At 49.9% G+C, this 18,225-nt stretch overlaps 1 protein-coding gene across 2 annotated transcripts in view; it reads right to left on the bottom strand.

The window, feature by feature from the left end:
• Nucleotides 1-16,957, bottom strand: part of ndrg2 (NDRG family member 2) — a 33,158-nt gene extending 16,201 nt beyond the window's left edge. Inside the window, exon 1 of one of the 2 annotated variants that reach the window (XM_066650321.1) lies at nt 16,679-16,957. Coding sequence is in view for 1 of the 2 variants with exons in the window: in XM_066650311.1 (XP_066506408.1) it covers nt 10,416-10,550 (135 nt within the window). In the remaining variant the exon portion in view is untranslated. Of the gene's footprint in view, nt 1-10,415; nt 11,018-16,678 lie in introns of those variants that run through there. The other variant, XM_066650311.1, reaches the window with a different exon arrangement.
• Between the last annotated feature and the right edge of the window lie 1,268 nt (nt 16,958-18,225).

Here is an 18,225-nt window from a genome sequence, read left to right as displayed (position 1 = left end):
AGACAGGGCTATTGTCTCAGGAGCGCAAAGTGAGACAGGGCTATTGTCTCAGGAGCGCAAAGTGAGACAGGGCTATTCTCTCCGGAGCGAGGAGTGAGACAGGGCTATTCTCTCAGGAGCGAGAAGTGAGACAGAGCTTCTGCTTAAGCCCAACAGTATTTAAGATTTATATAAACAAATTGGTCACGATTCTGGAGCGTTCTGCAGCGCCCAGACACACACTAATAACACACCAACACACACTGATAACACACAGATAACACACACTGATAAAACACTGATAACACACCAATACACACTGATAACACACAGATAACACACACTGATAAAACACTGATAACACACCAATACACATTGATAACACACAGATAACACACTGATTACAAACTGATAACACTCCAACACACACTGATAACACACTAATAACACAACAACACACACTGATAACAAACTGATAACACATGATAACACTGATAATACATGAACACACACTGATAATACACTAACACAGACTGATAACACACTGATAACACAACAACACACACTGATAACAAACTGATAACACACCAACACACACTGATAATACACTAACACACACTGATAATAACTAACACACACTGATAATAACTAACACACACTGACAACACACTGACACACACTGATAATAACTAACACATACTGACACACACTGACAACACACTGACACACACTGATAACACTGACCCACTCCAACCTGAGGCCCACCTTAACCAAGTACAGACTCAGTAAGCACCGCCCGGCCACAGACGGCAGAAATCAGGGCGTCCCAGAGATCAGAGACTGTGCCGATGTTGCCGCCACAACACACCTGAGACAGAGCTGCACTTCCTCACACAACGTCCACAATATAATCATCACATCACAATATTTTAATAAAATTACCCTGATATTCCCCAACGTTATCAGTCTCTGCAGCAGTGAGGAACATCCTGGGGGAGCACAGCGAGTGCTGTCCACTAGGGGCAGAGTTTACACCTGCCACAGTCTGAGGGACAGTGAGTGATCAGTGCCACAGTCTGACCATCAACATCTGACCATTACATAGTTACTCAGTTACTGAAAAACTCTATTACCCTTTTCATCTTTAAGACATCATTATTGTTATTATTATTATTATTATTATTATTATTAATACCACTGTGTTATTTTTAATGCTTTATTTAAGTCATATGTTCTGTGTTTGTTATAATTTGAGAATGACCTGTGTTCCCTTTATTTTCTTTTGGCAACACAAGTGTAATATTTGGCAATAAACCACAGATTGGATTGAACTGAGAGAGAGAGAGAGAGACAGAGAGAGAGAAAGAGAGAGAGAAAGAGAGAGAGAGAGAGTTAGTTCAGAGTAAATGTCATGTAGAATGTCACAGCAGCCTGTGAGTCTGTGGACGTTAACGCAATCAAACTGAGAGATGTGTGTGTGTGGAGAGTGAGAGAAAGAACATTTAACTGAACTGATCCCAGCACAGTCCACTTTACACCGCTACTGCAATAATCACTGCACTCTTCATTTACTCACTGCCTCCCACTGACTGCTCAGTACTAACACTATATACTTCTGATAATAATAACAACAACCTACTACTACTATTAATAATACTAACAACAATAATAGAAACGAGATCCAATGGGGGAGTGCTCCTGAAATGTCTGAGTATAAAGAGATCAGAATTGTGTAGCTGTGCAGCTGGCACCAAGAGGACACAGGTGTGTGTTCACTGGAGTTGAAAAGGTGATGTTCTACCTCACATACACACACACACACACTCACAGAGGCCCAATTGTACAAAGAAAGTCCATGCCCTGAGGCATGTAGGAGAAATCCGACGATGAAAACACTCAATGTTGACAGTTCTGGCCCAGAGGAATCTCAAACAGGCCAGCAGTCGAGCCACGAGTCACTCAGGGAGGACAGGGGAAGACCGCCCTCACAGAGTCGCTCGGGGAAGACCACCCTGACAGTCAATTGGGGAAGACCGCCATGACAGAGTCGCTCAGGGAAGACCGCCCTGACAAAGCCGCTCGGTGAAGACTGCCCTGACAGAGTCACTCGGTGAAGACTGCCCTGACAGAGTCACTCGGGGAAGACTGCCCTGACAGAGTCGCTCAGGGAAGACCGCCCTGACAGAGTCGCTCGGGGAAGACCGCCCTGACAGAGTCGCTTGGGGAAGACCACCCTGACAGAGTCAATTGGGGAAGACCGCCCTGACAGAGCCGCTCAGGGAAGACCGCCCTGACAGTTGCTTGGGGAAGACCGCCCTGACAGAGTCCCTCAGGGAAGACCGCCCTGAAAGAGTCACACGGGGAAGACCACCCTGACAGAGTCAATTGGGGAAGACCGCCCTGACAAGAGTCACTCGGGGAACACTGCCCTGACAGAGTCAATTGGGGAAGACCACCCTGACAGAGTCGCTCAGGGAAGACCGCCCTGACAGAGTCAATTGGGGAAGGCCACCCTGACAGAGTCGCTCAGGGAAGACCGCCCTGACAGAGCCACTTAAGGAAGACTGCCCTGACAGGGTCACTCAGGGAAGACCAACCTGACAGAGTCGCTCGCGGATGGCCGCTTTAATACAGATGTGACGTGAGCTGGAGTGCACTCTGCCTCCTTCACTTCTGTGTTAACAGATTTTTGTCTTCAAAGAGAAAAAGCCAAGCTTGGACAAGTAAAGGAAAGGCAAAAAGAAAATGCAGTGCCAGCCGCCATGGAGACACAGCAAGCAGCCAAAACGCTCCTCCCTGTCTCTTCTCTCCCCCTGACCCTCCCACCTTCCATCTTTTCTGTTTCCCACGGCAGTGGAGAGGCATCCATCAACTGGGCTTTAAGAGTATCTGAACAGAGCTAGAGACTCTCTCTGTCTCTCTCTCTCACTCTCTCTCTGTCTCTTTATCTCTCACTGTCTCTCTTCCTCACACAGTCTCTCTGACACACTCACTGTCTGTCTCTCTCTTTTTCTCTCTCACTCACTCTCTGTCTCTTTCTCTCCCTCTCCCTCCCTCTGTCTCTCTCTCCCTCCCTCTCTGTCTCTCTCTTTCTTTCTCTCTCACTCAGTTTCTCTCTCCCTCTTTGTCTCTCTCTCCCTGTCTCTCTCTCTCTCTCACTCACTGTTTCTCTCTCCCTCTCTCACTACAGTGGCCACTACATATTTTTCTTCATCTGAGCCTAGTGTGCATTCAGCAATGCTCACCTCCAGATCTGAGACACATCGATTCCTTCTTGTTCAATAAACAGGTGCAGCCCTGTCACGTGGCTGTGGTCTCAGGGCCTGAGAGATGGACTTTACTAGGCCTTAACTGTTCAGAAATGGGTCTGATTAATTTCTGTGGATGTAGTGTAGTGTCTCAGACACATGACAAAGACCCCACAACCCCAACGCCGAAGGTCCTGTGGCGTTTACTGTGAGGGTTGCAGCAGCCACACAGAACCCAGCAGTGATCCATGAGCTCACTTTTGTTTCTGAATCCTGCTGCACAGCGGTGTGTGTGTGTAGTGCTCTCAGTGTTAGTCACCGCTCATTCGTTCAGCTGCTGGTGGCTGTGAGACCAGTTCGGAGCAGTTTGAGATTGTTTTGGGAATAACCCTGAATCCATCTCCCGGTCGGTGCTGGATCGCTCCTGTCTCACTCCAAACATGACGAGGAACTCTCTGGTAATGAATGATTTAAACCTGTGTCTGCTGTGAAAGTATCTGTGACACTCTGGAATTTCTGTTGCTCAAATTAATCCTGCCGTCTGAACATTAAACAGCAATCAATACGAAAACACAGAGGATCCATGCCCAGTAAACACTCCCTCCCCCCCTCTCTGTCATTAACTCCCACACACACACACAGCAATGTACAGCCGTGACCTTGCAGGATTCATCATCAATTTGAAACAGATGGAGCTAAAGGGAGGCCGATCCGGAGCGAGGGATGACCAATCAGTAAAGGGCTTTGCCGTTGTGGGCCTTCCCATACAAACCCAGAGCCGCTCTTCTCCGACTGCAGGCTGGAGGATGACGACAGGAATCTTCTCTGCTTTCTCGCTCCTGTCGTTAGGCCAAAAGGAACTCCCTGTACGTCTCGGAGCTCGAGCCCTACTCTCTTTGCCGCACGTACGCGAGTCGAGCCACGGGGCCCAGCCGGGAGAAAAAGAGTGGATGGAAATAGAGAAGCCCACGGACGGGTAAAAATAGAGCGGTTGGGACTGGGAGGACGTGTGGGAACACAGGGGTTATTGTGCTCTGCCTGGACCCACAGCGACCGAGTCCAGAGCCGGTCCACGGAGAGCAGCAGTCACCAGTCACCTCTGTGATGCTGGCTCTGGTCATACAACTGTCTTCAAACTGGGTTATTTCACCTGAGACTAAGCACCATACACACGATACCAAACACTGGATTTACACTGTAGGGGGCTTTGAATTCATGTTGCAGAGAGCAGAACACTGAATGCACTGTGTGGCTAAGAATGTTCTGAAGTAACAGACATGCACTTGCAACAACAACTGTTCCCGATGATCTGAGCGTTGCTAAGTGACATGAAGAACTGCGCAGTCCATCACCCGCCGTCTGGAACAAATCGCCTCGTGTGAAACCTGTGTTAACAACACACCCTTCCCCCGGTACAGCAGGACGAGGACAGACTCGGTGCACAATGAATCTCCCATTTTATCGTAAACATGTCTCAAAGCAGATACGAGGCCATAACTGACCCCAGCCTCCCACAGCAACTGTGACTCTCTCTGTCTCTATCTGTTCTCTACTGTTCTCTATCTGTCTCTACTGTTCTCTATCTGTCTCTACTGTTCTCTACTGTTCCCTATCTGTCTCTACTGTTCTCTATCTGTCTCTACTGTTCTCTATCTGTCTCTACTGTTCCCTATCTGTCTCTACTGTTCCCTATCTGTCTCTGCTGTTCTCTATCTGTCTCTGCTGTTCTCTATCTGTCTCTACTGTTCTCTATCTGTCTCTACTGTTCCCTATCTGTCTCTACTGTTCTCTATCTGTCTCTACTGTTCTCTATCTGTCTCTACTGTTCCCTATCTGTCTCTACTGTTCTCTATCTGTCTCTACTGTTCTCTACTGTTCCCTATCTGTCTCTGCTGTTCTCTATCTGTCTCTGCTGTTCTCTATCTGTCTCTACTGTTCTCTATCTGTCTCTGCTGTTCTCTATCTGTCTCTACTGTTCTCTATCTGTCTCTACTGTTCTCTACTGTTCCCTATCTGTCTCTACTGTTCTCTATCTGTCTCTACTGTTCCCTATCTGTCTCTACTGTTCTCTATCTGTCTCTACTGTTCTCTACTGTTCCCTATCTGTCTCTGCTGTTCTCTATCTGTCTCTGCTGTTCCCTATCTGTCTCTACTGTTCCCTATCTGTCTCTACTGTTCTCTACTGTTCCCTATCTGTCTCTACTGTTCTCTATCTGTCTCTACTGTTCTCTACTGTTCCCTATCTGTCTCTACTGTTCTCTATCTGTCTCTACTGTTCTCTATCTGTCTCTACTGTTCCCTATCTGTCTCTACTGTTCCCTATCTGTCTCCCATCTGTCTCTACTGTTCTCTATCTGTCTCTACTGTTCTCTATCTGTCTCTACTGTTCTCTACTGTTCCCTATCTGTCTCTACTGTTCTCTATCTGTCTCTACTGTTCTCTACTGTTCCCTATCTGTCTCTACTGTTCTCTATCTGTCTCTACTGTTCCCTATCTGTCTCTACTGTTCCCTATCTGTCTCCCATCTGTCTCTACTGTTCTCTATCTGTCTCTACTGTTCTCTATCTGTCTCTACTGTACTCTACTGTTCTCTACTGTACTCTACTGTTCTCTATCTGTCTCTACTGTTCTCTACTGTTCCCTATCTGTCTCTACTGTTCTCTATCTGTCTCTACTGTTCTCTATCTGTCTGTACTGTTCCCTATCTGTCTCTACTGTTCTCTATCTGTCTCTACTGTTCTCTATCTGTCTCTACTGTTCTCTACTGTTTCCCATCTGTCTCTACTGTTCTCTATCTGTCTCTACTGTTCCCTATCTGTCTCTACTGTTCTCTATCTGTCTCTACTGTTCTCTACTGTTCCCTATCTGTCTCTACTGTTCTCTATCTGTCTCTACTGTTCCCTATCTGTCTCTACTGTTCCCTACTGTTTCCCAATCTGTCTCTACTGTACTCTACTGTTCTCTATCTGTCTCTACTGTTCTCTATCTGTCTCTACTGTTCTCTATCTGTCTGTACTGTTCCCTATCTGTCTCTACTGTTCTCTATCTGTCTCTACTGTTCTCTATCTGTCTCTATCTGTTCTCTACTGTTTCCCATCTGTCTCTACTGTTCTCTATCTGTCTCTACTGTACTCTACTGTTCCCTATCTGTCTCTACTGTTCTCTATCTGTCTCTACTGTTCTCTACTGTTCCCTATCTGTCTCTACTGTTCTCTATCTGTCTCTACTGTTCTCTATCTGTCTCTACTGTTCCCTATCTGTCTCTACTGTTCTCTATCTGTCTCTACTGTTCTCTACTGTTCCCTATCTGTCTCTGCTGTTCTCTATCTGTCTATACTGTTCCCTATCTGTCTCTACTGTTCCCTATCTGTCTCTACTGTTCTCTACTGTTCCCTATCTGTCTCTACTGTTCTCTATCTGTCTCTACTGTTCCCTATCTGTCTCTACTGTTCTCTATCTGTCTCTACTGTTCTCTATCTGTCTGTACTGTTCCCTATCTGTCTCTACTGTTCCCTATCTGTCTCTACTGTTCTCTACTGTTTCCCATCTGTCTCTACTGTTCTCTATCTGTCTCTACTGTACTCTACTGTTCTCTATCTGTCTCTACTGTTCTCTATCTGTCTCTACTGTTCTCTATCTTTCTCTACTGTTCCCTATCTGTCTCTACTGTTCTCTATCTGTCTCTACTGTTCTCTATCTGTCTGTACTGTTCCCTATCTGTCTCTACTGTTCTCTATCTGTCTCTACTGTTCTCTATCTGTCTCTATCTGTTCTCTACTGTTTCCCATCTGTCTCTACTGTACTCTACTGTTCTCTATCTGTCTCTACTGTTCTCTATCTGTCTCTACTGTTCTCTACTGTTCCCTATCTGTCTCTACTGTTCTCTATCTGTCTCTACTGTTCTCTATCTGTCTCTACTGTTCCCTATCTGTCTCTACTGTTCCCTATCTGTCTCTATCTGTTCTCTACTGTTTCCCAATCTGTCTCTACTGTACTCTACTGTTCTCTATCTGTCTCTACTGTTCTCTATCTGTCTGTACTGTTCCCTATCTGTCTCTACTGTTCTCTATCTGTCTCTACTGTTCTCTATCTGTCTCTATCTGTTCTCTACTGTTTCCCATCTGTCTCTACTGTTCTCTATCTGTCTCTACTGTTCTCTACTGTTCCCTATCTGTCTCTACTGTTCTCTATCTGTCTCTACTGTTCTCTATCTGTCTCTACTGTTCCCTATCTGTCTCTACTGTTCCCTATCTGTCTCTACTGTTCTCTACTGTTCCCTATCTGTCTCTGCTGTTCTCTATCTGTCTCTACTGTTCCCTATCTGTCTCTACTGTTCCCTATCTGTCTCTACTGTTCCCTATCTGTCTCTACTGTTCTCTACTGTTCCCTATCTGTCTCTACTGTTCTCTATCTGTCTCTACTGTTCTCTATCTGTCTGCACTGTTCCCTATCTGTCTCTACTGTTCCCTATCTGTCTCTACTGTTCTCTACTGTTTCCCATCTGTCTCTACTGTTCTCTATCTGTCTCTACTGTACTCTACTGTTCTCTATCTGTCTCTACTGTTCTCTATCTGTCTCTACTGTTCTCTACTGTTCTCTATCTTTCTCTACTGTTCCCTATCTGTCTCTACTGTTCTCTATCTGTCTCTACTGTTCTCTATCTGTCTGTACTGTTCCCTATCTGTCTCTACTGTTCTCTATCTGTCTCTACTGTTCTCTATCTGTCTCTATCTGTTCTCTACTGTTTCCCATCTGTCTCTACTGTTCTCTATCTGTCTCTACTGTACTCTACTGTTCTCTATCTGTCTCTACTGTTCTCTATCTGTCTCTACTGTTCTCTACTGTTCCCTATCTGTCTCTACTGTTCTCTATCTGTCTCTACTGTTCCCTATCTGTCTCTACTGTTCCCTATCTGTCTCTATCTGTTCTCTACTGTTTCCCATCTGTCTCTACTGTTCTCTATCTGTCTCTACTGTACTCTATCTGTCTCTACTGTTCCCTATCTGTCTCTACTGTTCTCTATCTGTCTCTACTGTTCTCTATCTGTCTCTACTGTTCCCTATCTGTCTCTACTGTTCTCTACTGTTTCCCATCTGTCTCTACTGTTCTCTATCTGTCTCTACTGTACTCTACTGTTCTCTATCTGTCTCTACTGTTCTCTACTGTTCTCTATCTTTCTCTACTGTACTCTACTGTTCCCTATCTGTCTCTACTGTTCTCTATCTGTCTCTACTGTTCTCTATCTGTCTGTACTGTTCCCTATCTGTCTCTACTGTTCTCTATCTGTCTCTACTGTTCTCTATCTGTCTCTATCTGTTCTCTACTGTTTCCCATCTGTCTCTACTGTTCTCTATCTGTCTCTACTGTACTCTACTGTTCTCTATCTGTCTCTACTGTTCTCTATCTGTCTCTACTGTACTCTACTGTTCCCTATCTGTCTCTACTGTTCTCTATCTGTCTCTACTGTTCTCTATCTGTCTGTACTGTTCCCTATCTGTCTCTACTGTTCTCTATCTGTCTCTACTGTTCTCTATCTGTCTCTACTGTACTCTACTGTTCTCTATCTGTCTCTACTGTTCTCTATCTGTCTCTACTGTTCTCTACTGTTCTCTATCTGTCTCTACTGTTCTCTATCTGTCTCTACTGTACTCTACTGTTCTCTATCTGTCTCTACTGTTCTCTATCTGTCTCTACTGTTCTCTACTGTTCTCTATCTGTCTCTACTGTTCTCTATCTGTCTCTACTGTACTCTACTGTTCTCTATCTGTCTCTACTGTTCTCTATCTGTCTCTACTGTTCTCTATCTGTCTCTACTGTTCTCTATCTGTCTCTACTGTTCTCTACTGTTCCCTATCTGTCTCTACTGTTCTCTATCTGTCTCTACTGTTCTCTATCTGTCTCTACTGTTCTCTATGTCTCTACTGCACTGTAAAAAGAAAATAGTTGATCCAACTTAATTGAATTGCTTGTTACCAATTGAAGCAATTCAATTAAGTTGGTCCACTATTTTCTTTTTAGAGTGTGTTCTCTACTGTTCTCTATCTGTCTCTGTCTCTACTGTTCTCTATCTGTCTCTAACGTTCTCTACTGTACCCTACTGTACTCTACTCCCAAACTTTAGCCTGAACTACTATCTAGAACCGGTATGTAGAGAGGAAAAGCAATTTTGCTGACATCCGTACAACTATTTACAGACCACTTTACAGCAGGGCTTGCACAAGTGTGTGTGTGGTAAGCAAGGGAGTGTTTGTATTTGTGTGTGTGTGTGTGTGTGTGTGTGTGTGTGTGTGTGTGTGTGTGTGTGTGTGAAAAAGTGCAGTGTGAGGGTGGTCTTTCTGGTCTCCAACACCAAGCTGTTCGACGGTGCCTCTCCCAGGTTCCAGGACTTATTCCCTCACCGTCAGACTGCATTAATAGGGTTTAAAAATCAACAATTCTACCTTAAATGATTATTTTAATTTGCTTACATTGTTAAATGCAGAAGATAATGAAATTCAGAAAGCCCCAGAGTGTGAGCGCTGCAGGTGGAATGATGCATGTCTGGGCGAAGGTTTTTAATCCGAGCTATCGATGGCAGTTTGAAGAAATGACACAGATCTTTTACATCACAGAAAGTCCACTGGAAAAACTAATCCCGCTCAAACCGCACTTTATCTCCTCTCTCAGAGTCGACCCTGATAATCTCTCCATCGCCCACTGTTTCCACGTCTGCGTCCCAGCGTTTCTGTTATCCCTCGCTGTTCCCTGCCGCTGCGGCCAATATCCCTCACTTTTTTACGCAATTCTCTGTGACACTGTGCACTTTCCGTGGCCAGCACTACCCCACCGTTCCAGTTCAGTCCAACAATAAACACTAATCCTGCTCTGTTACATGATCCCTTTCTCTTTATCCCTCATTAACGGTCCACAGACCTCACACTGTCCTGTCTCCTGATGTGGATCCCTCTCTGTACGTCACACACGCTGTCTTCCACTCATCCTTTCACTTATTCATCAACGGCACACAGTCGGCACGCTCCTGTAACCTCACATCACTGCTTCTACGACTGTAATCAGTGAAAGACACAGAGCAGAAGAGCGCAGGCAGGAGCCGACGACGTCGTTCACACACAGGCTCTACTTTCACCAACCGTTACAACATAAAGAAAGAGGAACAGTTTTACAGTTATCCGGCTGTTCTCTGCTCACATCCGCGGAGTGAAGACTGACGTTCAGATACGTTTCTGATCCATCTTCATCAGAATCCGACCAAATGCAGAGCTCTGTGGATTCTGGTTCTGTTCTGGTTTCCTGAGGCACACACTTCTTTGCGGTCGGCTGCATCACAGGGCGATCGGTTGTATATTCCTTTGCATTACGTGCATCTGAAATTCAAATAAACAAACCAGGAGACCATTACGTAACCGTCACAGCCACCACAGAACCCTGGGTCCCGCTTCAGTTCTGACTCGACCCGCTGCGGGAGCGCTCAGATAAACCATCGCGAAGCTCTCGTATTTAAAACCCGACAAAACCACAAGACGACATCGCTGCGGACGGTCAGCAGGTGGGAGGGAGGAGCATGAGGAACGAGCAACTTCTGGGAGCTAAAATATAAGGAGCTGGCAAAAAGCAAGATCTGTGCTGTGTGTCTGATCCGGGTCTGATCCGTTCACACCTCTCTCTGTTTCTGGAAGTGTGTCCAGACAAATATGAAAACGTCTGCATTCACATGTCTGTCCAATAAGGGCCCAGAGACATCAACACACCACGAAGCATGAAACACAGAGATTTAATCCCAAATCACTCCATACGCCCTACACAGTGCAAGTTCTGAAATGACTCTGAATCTGACTCATCTTTAACAGTGCATTATTTATTTCAAATAGAGCATCTTTTTCTAAAAGCTGCATATTAGTCGTTCACACGAGAACAGCGACAACGGTTTTTTTCTCCACCTCAGACAGGGTTTAGAACACCTCTGTTTACAGTCTGTGACGCACAGTGCCATGTTCCTGTGAAAAACACAAGCAAACATCTCTAATTTACAAAGAAACATCGTTTCCACAAACACTTTTCCCTCTATTTCCCTGCACTCCAGGCGGAGTAAAGGGGGGGTGTAGTGTAAAGGGGGTGCGGTGTAAAGGGGGGGTGTGGTGTAAAGGGGGGGTGTGGTGTAAAGGGGGTGCGGTGTAAAGGGGGGGTGTGGTGTAAAGGGGGGGTGTGGTGTAAAGGGGGTGCGGTGTAAAGGGGGGGCACGCAGTAAAGGGGGGGTGTAGTGTAAAGGGGGTGCGGTGTAAAGGGGGGCACGGTGTAAAAGGGGGGTGCGGTGTAAAGGGGGGGTGTAGTGTAAAGTGGGGGGCACGGTGTAAAGGGGGGGTGTAGTGTAAAGGGGGTGCGGTGTAAAGGGGGGGATGTGGTGTAAAGGGGGGGTGCGGTGTAAAGGGGGGGATGTAGTGTAAAGGGGGGTGCGGTGTAAAGGGGGGGCACGGTGTAAAGGGGGGGCAAGGTGTAAAGGGGGGGCAAGGTGTAAAGGGGGGGTGCGGTGTAAAGTGGGGGTGTAGTGTAAAGGGGGCCACGGTGTAAAGGGGGGGGGGTGCGGTGTAAAGGGGGGCAAGGTGTAAAGGGGGGGTGCGGTGTAAAAGGGGGGGTGCGGTGTAAAGGGGGGGGTGCGGTGTAAAGGGGGGTGCGGTGTAAAGGGGGGCAAGGTGTAAAGCGGGGGTGCGGTGTAAAAGGGGGGGTGCGGTGTAAAGGAGGGGTGGTGTAAAGAGGGGTGCGGTGTAAAGGGGGGGTGCGGTGTAAAAGGGGGGGTGCGGTGTAAAGGGGGGGTGGTGTAAAGGGGGGCACAGTGTAAAGAGGGGTGCGGTGTAAAGGGGGGGTGCGGTGTAAAGGGGGTATAGTGTAAGGCACTGTGTATAATTCATGGACACACTGTGGTATAAATTCACTGTAACGATTCACTGGAGACAGAGGCTGCCGTCAGACAACAAAATATTCTAAAAGACGAGAAACACAGGCAGAGGGTCCGGTCTTCACCACTCCAGCCGGGTCAGAACCACTCCAGCCAAGTTAGAACCACTCCAGCCGGGTCAGAACCACTCCAGCCAAGTTAGAACCACTCCAGCTGGGTCAGAACCACTCCAGCCAAGTTAGAACTACTCCAGCCGGGTCAGAACCACTCCAGCCGGGTCAGAACCACTCCAGCCAAGTTAGAACCACTCCAGTCGGGTTAGAACCGTGTCTGGGGTCTGTCCCAAAGTGAAGCAGCAGGTTTGGGTCAAAACTGTGAGAGACGCTCTGAACATTTTTTTAACTCTCTCAAATAAACCTGCACACAAACACCCCCCCTCCCACACACACACACACACACACCCCAACACTGCACACGTGTTTCTAACAGGAGGAGCCGGGTCTAACGGGGCCTCACCAAACGACAAAAAAACAGCTCCAGCTCGGCTCACCCTTATCAGACACACACGAGCGCATGGGAGAGGATAACACAGATATGCAGCCTTCCCTGACACACACACTATACAGCACATAAACCACACACACACACATAACAAATACACCACACCCTGCATCCGCGGACTGAGCGTCCCCAGAAGTGTCCCTGTCACTGTGTGTCAGTGTGTGTGTGTGAGTTTGTGTGTTGTATCTACTGTGTGTGTGTGTGTGTGTTGTATCAACTGTGTGTGTCTGTGTGTGTGTGTGTTGTATCTACTGTGTGTGTGTGTGTTGTATCAACTGTGTGTGTGTGTGTGTGGCCACCACTATTACACCCCACCCCCCAATACTGCCACCACCATTACCCCCACACCCCAATAATGCCACCACCATTACCCCCACACCCCAATACTGCCCCCACCATTACCCCCACACCCCAATACTGCCACCACCATTACCCCCCACCCCCAATACTGCCACCACCATTACCTCCCACACCCCAATACTGCCCCCACCATTACCCCCACACCCCAATACTGCCACCACCATTACCCCCCACCCCCAATACTGCCACCACCATTACCCCCCACCCCCAATACTGCCACCACCATTACCTCCCACACCCCAATACTGCCCCCACCATTACCCCCACACCCCAATACTGCCACCACCATTACCCCCCACCCCCAATACTGCCACCACCATTACCTCCCACACCCCAATACTGCCCCCACCATTACCCCCACACCCCAATACTGCCCCCACCATTACCCCCCACCCCCAATACTGCCCCCACCATTACCCCCACACCCCAATACTGCCACCACCATTACCCCCCACCCCCAATACTGCCCCCAACATTACCTCCCACCCCCAATACTGCCCCCAACATTACCTCCCACCCCACCAATACTGCCACCACCATTACCCCCCACCCCTCAATACTGCCCCCACCATTACCCCCCACCCCCCAATACTGCCCCCACCCCTCAATACTGCCCCCACCATTACCCCCACACCCCAATAATGCCACCACCATTACCCCCACACCCCAATACTGCCCCCACCATTACCCCCACACCCCAATACTGCCACCACCATTACCCCCCACCCCCAATACTGCCACCACCATTACCTCCCACACCCCAATACTGCCCCCACCATTACCCCCCACCCCCAATACTGCCCCCACCATTACCCCCACACCCCAATACTGCCACCACCATTACCCCCCACCCCCAATACTGCCCCCACCATTACCTCCCACACCCCAATACTGCCCCCACCATTACCCCCCACCCCCAATACTGCCCCCACCATTACCCCCACACCCCAATACTGCCACCACCATTACCCCCCACCCCCAATACTGCCCCCAACATTACCTCCCACCCCACCAATACTGCCACCACCATTACCCCCCACCCCTCAATACTGCCCCCACCATTACCCCCCACCCCCCAATACTGCCCCCACCCCTCAATACTGCCCCCACCATTACCCCCCACCCCCCAATACTGCCACCACCATTACCCCCCACCCCCAATACTGCCCCCACCATTACCTCCCACCCCCTCAATACTGCCACCACCATTACCCCCCACCCCCCAATACTGCCCCCCACCATTACCCCCACCCCCAATACTGCCCCCACCATTACCTCCCACCCCCTCAATACTGCCACCACCATTACCCCCCACCCCCCAATACTGCCCCCCACCATTACCCCCCACCCCCAATACTGCCACCACCATTACCCCCCACCCCCCAATACTGCCACCACCATTACCTCCCACCCCCTCAATACTGCCACCACCATTACCCCCCACCCCCCAATACTGCCCCCCACCATTACCCCCCACCCCCAATACTGCCACCAACATTACCCCCACACCCCAATACTGCCACCACCATTACCCCCCACCCCCCAATACTGCCACCACCATTACCCCCCACCCCCCAATACTGCCACCACCATTACCCCCCCCCAATACTGCCACCACCATTACCCCCCCCACCATTACCCCCACCCCCCAATACTGCCCCCACCATTACCCTACACCCCCCAAAACTGCCCCCACCATTACCCCCACACCCCAATACTGCCCCCACCATTACCCCCCAATACTGCCACCACCATTACCCCCCCCCCAATACTGCCACCACCATTACCCCACACCCCCCAATACTGCCACCACCATTACCCCCACCCCCCAAAACTACCCCCACCATTACCCCCCACCCCCCAATACTGCCCCCACCATTACCCCCCACCCCCCAATACTGCCACCACCATTACCCCCCACCCCCCAATACTGCCCCCCACCATTACCCCCCACCCCCAATACTGCCACCACCATTACCCCCCACCCCCCAATACTGCCACCACCATTACCTCCCACCCCCTCAATACTGCCACCACCATTACCCCCCACCCCCCAATACTGCCCCCCACCATTACCCCCCACCCCCAATACTGCCACCAACATTACCCCCACACCCCAATACTGCCACCACCATTACCCCCCACCCCCCAATACTGCCACCACCATTACCCCCCACCCCCCAATACTGCCACCACCATTACCCCCCCCCAATACTGCCACCACCATTACCCCCACCCCCCAATACTGCCCCCACCATTACCCTACACCCCCCAAAACTGCCCCCACCATTACCCCCACACCCCAATACTGCCCCCACCATTACCCCCCAATACTGCCACCACCATTACCCCCCCCCCAATACTGCCACCACCATTACCCCACACCCCCCAATACTGCCACCACCATTACCCCCACCCCCCAAAACTACCCCCACCATTACCCCCCACCCCCCAATACTGCCCCCACCATTACCCCCCACCCCCCAATACTGCCCCCCACCATTACCCCCCACCCCCAATACTGCCACCACCATTACCCCCCACCCCCCAATACTGCCACCACCATTACCTCCCACCCCCTCAATACTGCCACCACCATTACCCCCCACCCCCCAATACTGCCCCCCACCATTACCCCCCACCCCCAATACTGCCACCAACATTACCCCCACACCCCAATACTGCCACCACCATTACCCCCCACCCCCCAATACTGCCACCACCATTACCCCCCACCCCCCAATACTGCCACCACCATTACCCCCCCCCAATACTGCCACCACCATTACCCCCCCCACCATTACCCCCACCCCCCAATACTGCCCCCACCATTACCCTACACCCCCCAAAACTGCCCCCACCATTACCCCCACACCCCAATACTGCCCCCACCATTACCCCCCAATACTGCCACCACCATTACCCCCCCCCCAATACTGCCACCACCATTACCCCACACCCCCCAATACTGCCACCACCATTACCCCCACCCCCCAAAACTACCCCCACCATTACCCCCCACCCCCCAATACTGCCCCCACCATTACCCCCCACCCCCCAATACTGCCACCACCATTACCTCCCACCCCCCAATACTGCCACCACCATTACCCCCCCCCAATACTGCCACCACCATTACCCCACACCCCCCAATACTGCCACCACCATTACCCCCACCCCCCAAAACTACCCCCACCATTACCCCCCACCCCCCAATACTGCCCCCACCATTACCCCCCACCCCCCAATACTGCCCCCACCATTACCCCCCACCCCCCAATACTGCCACACAGTAAACTCTCCAGTGTTAAATTAACATTAGTGTAATAATTTACCATTTCAGTGTTAACACTAATAGTGTTGATTTATCAATGGAGAATCGGCTGTGCACCACCATTACCCCCCCTCCCCCTCCCCACCTTCTTCAGACGCGTCCCGAATCAACACATCAACCTCCACCGACCGACAGCCGCGGACTCTCGGCCCAGACCACCCTCCACACAGCTTTACCGCGATGTGGGGCTGCAGACGGAGGACAGCGCGGACCCTCGCCGCGGTGACGGAGCGCGTTAGACCCCGCGGTGTGAGAAAGGGGAGCGCGGCGCTGCGACAGAGGACACACGGGATCTCAGTCACTCACCCCCCGCCGAAGGAAACGCGCAGCTGGGATTCAGGCTTCTCCGGACCCCGCTTCTCACTCGGTGGGTTTTAATTTTTCTGTCCCCTCGACCTTCCCCCGGGATTCTGTCTCTCTGTCTTTACTCTGTCTTCCCTCAGTCCAGGAGCGTGCTGTCTCCCTTCTCCGCGTCTCTCTCCAAGATCTCGCTCTTTCTGGAACCGCAAAAATCCCTCTCGCAAAATATGGAGCCGTCAATCAAACACAGCGGGCGAGACCACTTCCAGCTGCTGCGGGGGGCGCATGCGCCGACGCTGACACTGCATGCAGTTTCCGAAGAGAGCTTTGTCTGAAAACTCGATCCACGAATAAAATCTGAACGGATGTTTCTGGGTGAAATGTTAAAACTGCAGCCTGTTGTTCTCTGAATCGCGCCACACTCGACTCCGCCCCCTCTTTTCAGAGATGGTAGGCGCCAGTTGTTGAAGTCGCTAGTGGAACACAACGCTTTCGCATTCCAAGGTTCTGGTTTCAGCGGCGGAGGAGGGAGAGGCATCTGTTGCAAAAACACCCTCCGAACAGCAGGCTACACCCTTCAGAACCGCCTCTGTACCTCCAGCTCCTCAGGAGGAACACACAGGGGCGGGTCTTCTGGAGTGGGGTTAGTCTCAGGGCGAGCCCAGGGTTCTGGAGAGAGCTGAGGGTGGACCAGCCCCGAAAAGGTCGAGGAACAAGGAGACACTTGTTTAAAACACATTGGCTTGTTCTTAACTCACAAAAACCCCTGGAAGTGGGAAAATACAGAGTCCTAAATGGGGGTTGGGGTTGGGGTGGGGGGTGGGGGTATAATTTGATACGATACAGTGGTGTCACAGTTCATTACCGTGACAACAGAGCAAAAAGTGGCAGAAAGGTGAGTGCCAACATGTTAATCTCCTTTTCTTTTCTCCAAACTCAGCTCCTGGTTTCTCCTGGGACAACGCAGCAGTCTGCACGTGCCCCGAGATCCAGAAAATACAGACAAAATCATTCATCACTCACCAGAATGTTCCACAATGGGTTGTCATTTCTGTTTCTGCCGTAAACCTTTTAAACTTCTAAATCACCTCAGCTCAACACAGACACTTCTTACTCTTTAACCACCACAAAAACTGAGACTCTGCTGAGTTTGAGCTGATCTCATCAGACCCAGACGTCCAAGCCTTCCTCCGAAAGCTTCCTCCAAACAGCCACTAAAGCAAAAAGGGAGTCTGGCCTGTGTTCAGAGAGACGTCAGGAGACTAGTTCTGAGAAAATAAAACGCAGAAAAGTGTTTGGAAATCAAAGACAGAAGCGACTGGTGTTCTCCACACGAGAGACGATCCGCTCCAGAGCCTGGACCTCAGTGTCACGAGCCACAGGAAACACAGCCAACCCCTCGGACTGAGCTTTGGAGCTGAAGGAGCCCGTCCTGGAAAGACTGGAGTGTGTGATAAAAAGACTAGGACCAGATAGGGGCTGAGCTTCTCAAAAGCATCGTAGCACAAAGCAGAATCGTAAGTGGTCGAGTGAGCATCACTCTGAACTCTCTC

This window comes from Hoplias malabaricus, chromosome 2 (assembly GCF_029633855.1).
Source record: "Hoplias malabaricus isolate fHopMal1 chromosome 2, fHopMal1.hap1, whole genome shotgun sequence".
Lineage (NCBI taxonomy): Eukaryota > Metazoa > Chordata > Actinopteri > Characiformes > Erythrinidae > Hoplias > Hoplias malabaricus.
Note: the sequence above shows the minus strand (reverse complement) of the source record. Positions and strands in the feature narration are given on the sequence as shown.